This window comes from Elephantulus edwardii, unplaced genomic scaffold (assembly GCF_000299155.1).
Source record: "Elephantulus edwardii isolate Elephantulus edwardi_28Jun2011 unplaced genomic scaffold, EleEdw1.0 scaffold00044, whole genome shotgun sequence".
Lineage (NCBI taxonomy): Eukaryota > Metazoa > Chordata > Mammalia > Macroscelidea > Macroscelididae > Elephantulus > Elephantulus edwardii.
The window spans coordinates 9,954,761-9,965,066 of record NW_006399794.1 but is presented as its reverse complement, the minus strand read 5'-3'; the positions used below and the strand labels follow the sequence as shown (position 1 = coordinate 9,965,066).

General features: G+C 37.7%; 1 protein-coding gene across 1 annotated transcript; it reads left to right on the top strand.

The window, feature by feature from the left end:
* Positions 1 to 8,814: 8,814 nt before the first annotated feature.
* On the top strand, positions 8,815 to 9,765 carry LOC102865243 (olfactory receptor 56A3-like). The gene is made up of 2 exons (XM_006885640.1): positions 8,815 to 9,076; positions 9,311 to 9,765. The coding sequence occupies exons 1-2, from the start codon at positions 8,815 to 8,817 to the stop codon at positions 9,763 to 9,765; spliced, it is 717 nt and encodes a 238-aa protein (XP_006885702.1).
* Positions 9,766 to 10,306: the final 541 nt, after the last annotated feature.

Genomic DNA, 10,306 nt, shown 5'->3' with positions numbered 1-10,306 from the left:
AATCTTGCTTGCATGTGAAATCAATGATATTGTTCTGTAGTTTCCACACTCAGTTGGGTCACCCTTCTTTGGGATGGGAACAAATATAGACCTCTTCCAGTCAGTTGGCCAAGTGGTTGTTCTCCAGATTTCTTGGCACAACTTGGTGAGCACATCCAGGGCAGCATCTGTTAGCAGAAATATGTCAATTGGTATACCATCTATTCCTGGGGCCTTATTTTTTGCTATTTCCTTCAAAGCAGCTTGAACTTATATTATCTAATAGGGAGCTCTGGTATCCTAGTGGCAAGAAGCTGTGCTGCAATCCTGAAGGTACGCAAAGGATAGGCCCTTTCCTCTCACGAGATTAACTGCCTCTGAATACCTGCTGGAAGGTCAGCTATGGGTCAGTCCTGATTCTGTGGTACACACCCCATCATCTAATAGAACCTAATTTAGTAAAAAACAAACACCTAAAAGAAGAATTCCTATTATGGATATTCCTATGGGTGAATTATTAAAGGCAAATTGGAAAGTATAAGTATTCAATGAAGTGGATAATATATACAGATTGGTCTTGAGGGACTGAAGTATTAAATAATAGCAATATGCAATTATTAATATAAATAAATAAAATCAAGTAAAATTTAAGAAATCATGATGTTGGTATGCAATGATGTGAGAAGCATGAGTACTTCAGCTCTTAACAAATGAAATATAAATAAGTAAAGTAACAAACCATTTCCTATAATGACAATCTTATTTAAGCTAATCTCACAGTTCTTAATCTCTCATCGAGGGTCACAAAAGTGTCTTCATATGAATATCCTCTGTTAAAAGCATTGTATATTATAATAAGTACATATTTTAGTTTCGTTGGACTTTTATCACTTTAACATAATCGTTAAATTCATGATAACTCATCTAGCTATTAAAAGCATTCATGTGCAACACATATTTTCCACTGAAATGGTTCTTAAAGCCCACAAGGACTTGTATGGAAATCTATTATATCATCAGAGAGGACTGAGTGTTTATGTTCAAATATGTATGAGAGTGCATGAGGGTATATGTTAAGTGCCCCACACCCAGGGAAAATATTCACTGCCTGGAAGTCATACTGAAAATATAGCATCTGCCTCAGAGGGCTAGGTCCCAGGAAGCTCTTTCTCTAAGGCTGAGACATTACCAGTCTATTCCATAATTGTAAGTCTGCCTATCCCTGGAGGACCTGCTAGTCTTAGTTCTCATCTCACTTACAGGAATGAAGAAGAATTGGGTCCTCCAGGGAAAGATCCCTTAGGCCAATGAGGTTGAAACAGTTTCCTCTATATCCCTATTGGGTCAGAACTCCAATATCAGTAGAGCCAGACCCCATGCTACTATGTGGTCCCAGACTGGGTCAGATGGAAAACCTGAGAAGGATGAGCTCTAAGATTAGTCAGAATGAAGACAGGCTCTTTCTCCTCAGACCAGATATATATGAATGTCTTTTTATCAGTCAGTAATATTTGAGTAGTTTAGCAGATGTAGTAAAGGTTGTGTTCTGTGTCACAAAAAGACATTTCTTAACTGCCTACTTCCTTTAGGAATTTAATATATCAAGGATGTAAGTAAACAGGAGCTTGTCAATGGCTTATTAACTGATGTGTTGATGTAACAGGAAAGTATGAGCCAGTAGAAGGGCTGAGCATCTAGAAACCTAAAAAAACAGAAAGTCAATGTGTAAATATTGACTAGTTTGGGGATTTAGGTAAAAAGAAGAGGACCTAGAGAATTTCTAAAAGCTGAAAGTCTAATGTTAGAAAGATTCACCAGAAAAAAAAAAATTCCTCCTGCATCTAAATAAAAAAGAATGCAGAGTGTAAACTGATAGAAATACCTTGCAAGGGAGCTCTAGAGGCCTAGTGGCAAGAAGCTGCACTGCAATCCCAGAGGTACGTAGTTCAAATCCACAAGATGCTCTTCTGGAGAAGATCCGATTTGATGGTACACACAAAAATTAAAATAAAATTTATTTTAAAAAGAAATATTTTTCAAGCTTAAGTGAGTAGCATTGGATTAGAAATATTTAAAAACTTCTCCAAATCACAAAATCGATTATTCTAGGATTCTGTGACAGAGTTCCATTCTGGAACCTGGGACCAGGGCTCAGTTTTGTTCTTTGTATTGATCTCCGATCTCAAATCCTCTGGTTTTCTTATCATGAGCCTAAAGGAAGAAAGTGATACTCTAGTAGCTCAGTCCTACTCCTGGGAAGATGGTTCTTACAGCAGATGAAGACTGAAAGAAGAAAAAAATAGAGAATATTGTTAACATTGTTACTCCAAAACTGAGTAGGTGTTCATTATTTATTGAATAAATGGTTGACGGGAAAAGAAAAAGCAATGATAGGAAAAATAATGAAAAGTTATTTTTATATGTTCTCCAGAAATTCTATGCGAGTACCAAAAGTAATTTTTCTGAGCCTGACCAGGAAATGAAAGAAATAATTTCTTCTTCTAGTTTTCCTTGTGGATCCTCTTTCCTGCAGCAGAGGTGTTCTTTTATGGATGGATCCTCCAGATTTAAGACGGGCATCTCTAATCCAGCTTGGCAAAGGTGAGAATTATTTTCTAAAAGTGTAACTTTATAATGTTACATAAGGTGTGATCATAGGAAGAGCTAAAAGAGTTAAAATGACAAGAGCTGATAGCAAGAGTAGTGTCAGTCTCTGACAGCCTGATATTTTCATTTGCTGTGGGTTGATGCAACCGAAGTTAATAAAGTATAAACTGCAGTTTCCTGGGTGGTGAAACAGGATGGGATACTAACCAATAGGATTGAGGTTCTAGTCCAACTAGAGATATCTCTGAAGGAAAGCCTAGTGATGGTCTACTTGGAAAGCCAGCCAGTGAAAATCCTGTGGCACACAGTTGCCCTATGTCACACGTGAGACCACTATGAGTTGCAATTATTGTTTTTCAGGTTTGAGTTTTTAATTCTTCATTACAGAGAGAAAATATTAGGAGATTATCTTAACACCTCCTGTATATCTTCAGACTACGCTCGCCTCTAGAGATTAGCAGAACCCTTCACAGACACAATCAGAATGAAGAGAGGATTTGGGGATGGAGAGCAAACAGATAAAATTCTCTATCTTTTCATGGCTGTACAATTCTCAGGGTCACAGTAAAAGGGATAAAATAAGAGAAAAGGTTTAGAGGTGTGGGGAGGAGGGTAAACATAAAAGAAAACACTTTAATGCTAAACTAGGTTTTGATGATTGAAAGAATACTTTTGTTCGGGATTCATGCTTATTTTAAATCTCTTCCTATCTACTCAGCCCCATTCTAAAACAGCTCTCTACATCACACTTTGCAGAATGTCCTTTACACAAAAGAAATGCATTTGTTCTTTTTAAAGATTGAGAACCCAAATCCAACATTATATGATTCTACTGCTCTGAGGAATCCTGAGAGGCTGGCCAACCTATACTCCTTAAATGATTAGCTATAGTACAGTATCAGTGACTAGGGACTGGGTTTCTAATCAGATATAAATTTTAAGCTATCTTAAAAGTTTTACTGTTTGTGTACTCTTTAGATTCACTTACCCTTTCTTCATTTAACTTTATTCATTTATAAAGTTGTAAAAAGTAGACCTATCTTACAGATATTTTAAAACAGTGTTCATGGTGGTTTTTGAACCACCATGGTTCATGGTGAAAGATTATACAGCCAATTGAGTTCACATTTAATTTCTACACAATTATTATTTTTTTTTTTTAGAGAAGCTGTAGGTTCACAATTCTCTCAGCCTTAGTAAATGTACCCACTGGCTCAGGACAAAACCTTTATTTTTTTTTCTATAATTATATTTTATTAATTTTCATAAACATTTACAGAGATTTTGGGTTTCCATTCATTCATTGTTGCACTATTCTCTCTACCCTCCTCCCAGTTTGTTCTTGTTCAAATGCCACAGTGCTTGTCAAAGCCAGTTCTGATTAATCTTCTTTGTCAGTGTGTCCTTTGCCATTCCCTATCACTCCTCCCTGAGAGAGACTTCACCCTGAGTCATAAGGAAAAGGGGATGGCGTATTCTCTTAGCTACTTCCTGCTGAAAAGAGACGCTGTGGGTTTCAGGGTGAAGATCTTCTCTCACTACTCTAAAGGGCCCCTTTGGCAGTAGGAAACACATAGACTATTATGGAGATTGATTTTGGAATTTAGACGCACTCTTATTGATTGTGCTTGGCCGTACATGTTCATATCCTTGAAGATGTATCATGGGGGTGTTGCAACCTAGAAGACACAAATTTGACTAACAAGTTATAAGTACATGAGTCCAAAAATTATGGAAAAGTAAAAGAAAAGATTCTTTCATTGTTTTACAAACCCTCCCCCAGGTCCCCTCCACCATGTAGCCCTCGCTCTAGTCTCCTGTGATGACAGAAATACCTAGTTATATACCTCTTTTAAACAGTTTTCTCCCTCCTCTGTTTCAGTGCAGTATACATTATTGAACCCATCTTACTCAGTCTCTCCCCAACCCCAAGGACAGTCCCATTCTACAACAGTGGCATCATGTAATATTTGTCCTTTTGTGACTGGGATATTTCACTCAGCATAATGTTCTCCAGAGTCAACCATTTTGAATAATATTGCATGAGTTCCTTGTTTTTTAATGCAGCATAGTATTCCATTGTGCGAATATACCACAGCTTCTCTAGCCATTCGTTTGTTGATGGGCACTTAGGTTGTTTCCAACTCCTTGCTATTGTGAACAAAGCTGCAATAAACATGGGTGTGCATATATCTGCTTGGATGTCAGCTATGGTCTCTTCAGGGTATATTCCCAGTAGTGGAATTGCTGGGTCAAATGGTATCTCTATTTGCAACTTTTTGAGAAAGCGCCATACTGCTTTCCTCAGGGGTTGCACCATTTTACACTCCCACCAACAGTGAATCAGGGTTCCAGTTTCTCCACAACCTCGCCAGCATTTGTTGCTTGCTGTTCTGTTAAATTTTGCTATTTTGACTGGGGTGAAATGATATCTCATAGTTGTTTTAATTTGCATCTCTCTTAGGGCTAGGGATTTTGAGCATTTCTTCATGTGTTTGTTAGCCATCTGAATGTCATCTTCGGTGAAGTGCCTGTTCATATCCTGTGCCCATTTTTCTATTGGATTATTTACCTTTATCTTGTTGTGGTGCTCAAGTATTTCATAAATTCTGGATATAAGTCCCTTATCTGATATGTTATTACCAAATACTTTTTCCCAGTCAGTGGCTTCCAATTATTCTGTGACATTCATTTTATTTTTACAGAGGATAAAATTTCAATTCTAGCTCTTCCATTTCAAGCATTCCAGTTTACCTGCTCCATTGCCTTATCTTTATTTTAGAGAAAAAGCTGATTGTTTTGCCTGAAACAGACTATTTTTAAGCAAACACATTATTCCTGGATGATACAGTTTATTTTATGAACCAATCTATCATTGAATCAAAAGATGACTTCATAGAATAGTTTTTGCTCAAAGTGTATATTATATCTCAGAATGATTGTTTTAGGGAGTCTTTTAGTCTCAATTGGCTGAGCAAATTTGAATGTTTTAAGAATTTTAGTTCTGTTCCAAATTTTGCTCTCATTCTATCAGGATCTATCAGTGTGTTCCTGGTGTTAGGTAGATTGCTAATTTTGTGTCACAAAATTGTTTTAATGAGCTCTGCCGGAGAAAGAGGGGCAATTCCCTCCTGCACCTGTCAGATCTGATTTGACGGTACATGCACAAAAGTAATAAAAAATTTTTAAAAATGAAAAAAAATTGTTTTAATGATTGAGAAAATGATCCTGTGACATTTTAGCATAAAGCCTATTAAGTATTGAGACACAATGCCCTGTAATAATGTTTAGCTAAATTATTATTATTATTATATAATTATTATATATTTCATTGTTATTATATCTATAAGTTAAATTATTATTATAATTATTGTTATTATTACCAGTTAGCTAAATGGATATGCAACAGTTATGTTCAAATACCTATTGAAGAGAGTAAATTTCACACATTGGTTGACACTTATGCAGAGCAATGTAGGCAAACATAAGGATTATACACAGCACGGTGTGAAAGACTCCAAATGGCTGGCTAAAATTTTTAGCAAGTTCTCTTTCTCCTTCAAGGACAATTCTTCTTTGCCATTTTTGGACTCCCTTTGCAATTCATTAAGAAAAGAGTCCTAGGAATACTTTACTGTCATTTACAGGAACTAGGGAGCTCCCACTGACTAATAGTAAGAATCTGTGCTGCAATCCCAAATGCACATGGTTTGAATCCGCCAACTGCTCCACAGGAGAAGGATGGGAAATCTCCTCCTGTGTGATTACTGCCTCTGAAAACCTATTACAGGGTCAGCTTTGGGTCAGTTCTAACTTAATGTTACACAACAACAACAATCCTCACTTTCGGAGCTCTGGTGCTCAGTCCATAGTAAGCTGTACTGCTCACCCAAAAGCTCCACCTCTCCATTGGTCTAACCCACCAGCTGCTCCATGGAAGAAAGATGGATACTCTCCTCATGTTGCAATTTACATCCTCAGAAATCCAATGGAGGGTCACTCTGAGTCTGTATTTACTTGACAGCAGAGAGTATCCTCACCAAAGTCGGAATCTATTTGGAAGAATGGTTAAAACATTCAACTGCTAACTGAAAGTTACACCACCAGACATTCTACAAGAAAAGGTGTGTCCATTAACTACCACAAAGATTCACAGTCTTGGGAACTCAGCCTGGATTGGGAAGTATCCATCCTGTGTGGTCACTATGAATCAGGATGCACTCAATAACAACTGGCATCCCTCTTCACCTATATTCTCAAAGAATTCTACATATGACCCTGTAATTGCTCTTCTGATTTTGTCTTGTACTTCTCCTATCTGCATCCTCACTAACAGATGGTCACTATCTTAAAAGCCAGCACAGATCTTACTATTATTTGTCATTCTAGCACTTGGTATATCCACCTCCATTCTGCCCCAGAACTATTTTAACTCCTAGACACAGCCCATGGACTTCTGGGACTGGGTACTAAGGAGCAATGACATCAGTATGGAGACTAAGGTGCACCTGATCCAGGCCATAGTCTTCGAAATTGCTTGCTATGAATCAGAAAGCTGGACAATGACTAGAGATGATAGAAAGAGAATTGATGCATTTGAGCTTAAGTGCTGGAGAAGAGCATTGAATGGTCTGCTAGGAGAACAAACAGGTTCATCTTAGAGAGGGTGAAACCAGGTTGCTCCTTGGAGGCAAGGATTCTGACGTTTCGTCTGACATATTTTGGGCATGTTGAAAGGAAAGACCAATCATTGGAGAAGGACATCATGCTTGGAATGAATAAAGGCCAATGAAAGAGAGGAAGACCATTGATGAGATGGATTGACTCAGTACTGAGGGCAGTATGAGGGTAGATGTGTCAGAGACAATAAGTTTGGCACAGGACAGAGCAAGTTTCAGGGCTATTGCACATAGGGTCTCTATGAGTTGCAGGTGATTCGATGAGACATAACAACAAACACTTGGTACAATGCCCAGTATCTAAAGTATATAGAAGATAGAAAAATAGCAGCAAGGAACTGTATTTGTTGTGAATGTAGAGGGAATGAAAAAGGGATTCAGGGAGGAAGTAGTAAAGATAAATCTCACCAACTCCACATTGCTGCAAACAAGAGTCCTATTTTATCATAGGAAGCTCTGGTGGCATATTCTTAGAGAGATGTGCTGCTAACCCAAAGACAGCACCTCTTTGGCATTTGATGGCGCAGCGACTATGCAGGAGAAAGATGAACAATCCCCTCCTATGTGATTTGCAGCTTTCAAAAACTCACTGGAAGTTCAGCAAGTCGGAATTGACAGGACAGAAATGAGAGGTTTTGGTTTAGTTTCTTTAAAAAATTGTTTTTATTTTATATTTGTTGGCATATAAAATTCATGCACATTGTGTTCATTCATATACATTGTGTTTCCCTCATTCCTTCATTCACTTTATGTTTCATATGATCACTCCCAAACATTGTGCCTTATAAAATTAATCATCACTCTTCAATGTCTATTACCCATCGTTTCAGATACCCACTTGGGTCTTTCCTAATTCCTTCATCCTCTCCTTCCATCCACTATATTTTGTAACCCTGTGATTTCTCCTCTGCCCACCCTCAGCCCCAATTCCTCCTTTCTTTCCCTCTTTAGACATTTATACATATCTAACTAGTTGTCCTTCTATTTTTACAATAGTGTTTTATGCAGTATTTCTCCTAATGAGATTGAGTTCATTCACTCAGCAAAACTCTCTTGAGCCCTTCCCATGCTATACAATATTTTGCAGTCATTGCTCTTGAGTACTGCCTAATGTTTCATTCTGTGAATATACCAATCCATTCATTTGTTAATGAACGTTTGAGTTATTTCCATATTCTTGCTATTGTGAATAACACTGTTATGAATCAGCTGTACAAATCTCCATTGTGTCTCAGTTCTCTTTTCCCCAGGATCACACTTCCTGATAGTAAGGGTCACTCATTCAATGTTAATTAAAATTAAACTTTGTCTTTTATAGAAGGTATCATTCAAAATAAGAAATATTCAGATATGTAGAAAAACTGCATTTTTTAAAAAATCCAATTGTTTTTTCTATAAATAATGCATAACATCTTATGAGTGCAGAATCACCTGCTTTACCAAAAATTGCATACTACTGAGTTTTCTATCTTTGTAGAAAGTCAAAAGCTAATTTTAATCCTAACTTTTCAGATCACCAAAGAAAAGCTGTACAAAGAAAATCTACAAAATGAACTTTTCTGTAAGTGCTTCCAACTCCTCAGGGGTTTCAGAGTTCCTCTTGAACTGCTTTGTCAATTCTCCCAGCTGGCAGCTCTGGCTGTCCCTACCACTCAGTTTCCTCTTCATCCTGGCCATGGTAGCCAATGCTGTTCTTCTTATCACCATTTGGATGGAGTCCTCTCTGCACCAGCCCATGTATTACCTGCTCAGCCTCCTCTCCCTGCTGGACATTGTGCTCTGTCTCACTGTCATCCCTAAAGTCCTGGCCATCTTCTGGTTTGACCTCAGGTCTATCAGCTTCTTTGCCTGCTTCCTCCAGATGTTCATCATGAATTCCTTCCTAGGCATGGAGTCTTGTACATTCATGATCATGGCCTATGATCGTTATGTGGCCATCTGTCACCCATTGCGATACCCATCCATCATCACTGACCAATTTGTAGCCAAGGCTGCCATTTTTATTTTGGCCAGAAACACCCTTATTGCTATGTCTATTCCTATCCTTTCTGGTCGGCTTCATTACTGTGAGAGAAATGTCATTGAGAACTGCATCTGTGCCAATATGTCTGTCTCAAGGCTCTCCTGTGATGATGTTACCATCAATCGCCTCTTCCAGTTTGCTGGAGGTTGGACCCTGTTAGGATCTGACCTCATTCTTATCTTCCTCTCCTATACCCTCATACTGAGAGCGGTGCTGAAAATCAAGGCAGAGGGAGCTGTGGCTAAGGCCCTAAAAACCTGTGGTTCCCACTTCATCCTTATCCTTTTCTTCAGTACCATTCTCCTGGTCTTTGTTCTCACTCATGTGACTAAGAGGAAAGTCTCCCCTGATGTGCCAATCTTGCTCAATGTCCTTCATCATGTCATCCCTGCAGCCCTTAACCCCATTGTTTATGGGGTGCGAACCCAGGAGATCAAGCTTGGAATCAAAAGATTACTGAAGAAAGTGTGGCAATAAGTGCAACAAGACTATGATCATTCAATTCCTAAAAAGATGTTTTATGGCTCAGTCATACCAAAATGAATTGAAGCTCAGAGATAAAATTACAAAGAGAAAAGCAAGTTAGTATTGAAGTTATTTCTTAATTATATCCCTCCTCTTCAAACCCTACCTTTTTTCTCAATCTGGTATCTCTGTGTTGTTCTAACGTTTTTATACTATTCTAGTTCTCTTCATCCAAAATATGAAAAAAGAAATTCATTCTATAGTGGAGAAATGTATCCAGCAATTATTATATTTATTATCTCTTAATATTAACTTTATCAAAGTAATTGTGTGTATATGTATATATACATATATATGCCTTCATCATAAGGAAATTTATATTATTAATATGAATAAAGTTACAAAACATAGTTGGGAAAGGCCACAGTATTTTAAATGTCAGCCTTGAAAGACTGTAAGTATATAGAGTTAAAAACTAAATCTTGTCAATTATGTCCAACCAGGCCATTATCTTTCTTCTCCTTCTCTCCTCCATAAAGATATGTCTGTGTAT

Coding starts and splice junctions, on each gene's coding strand:
- LOC102865243 (XM_006885640.1), top strand. CDS start 8,815: ATGAACTTTTCTGTAAGTGCTTCCAACTCCTCAGGGGTTTCAGAGTTC. Junction 9,077..9,310: donor CATCCCTAAAGTCCTGGCCA/TCTTCTGGTTTG, acceptor CTATTCCTATCC/TTTCTGGTCGGCTTCATTAC.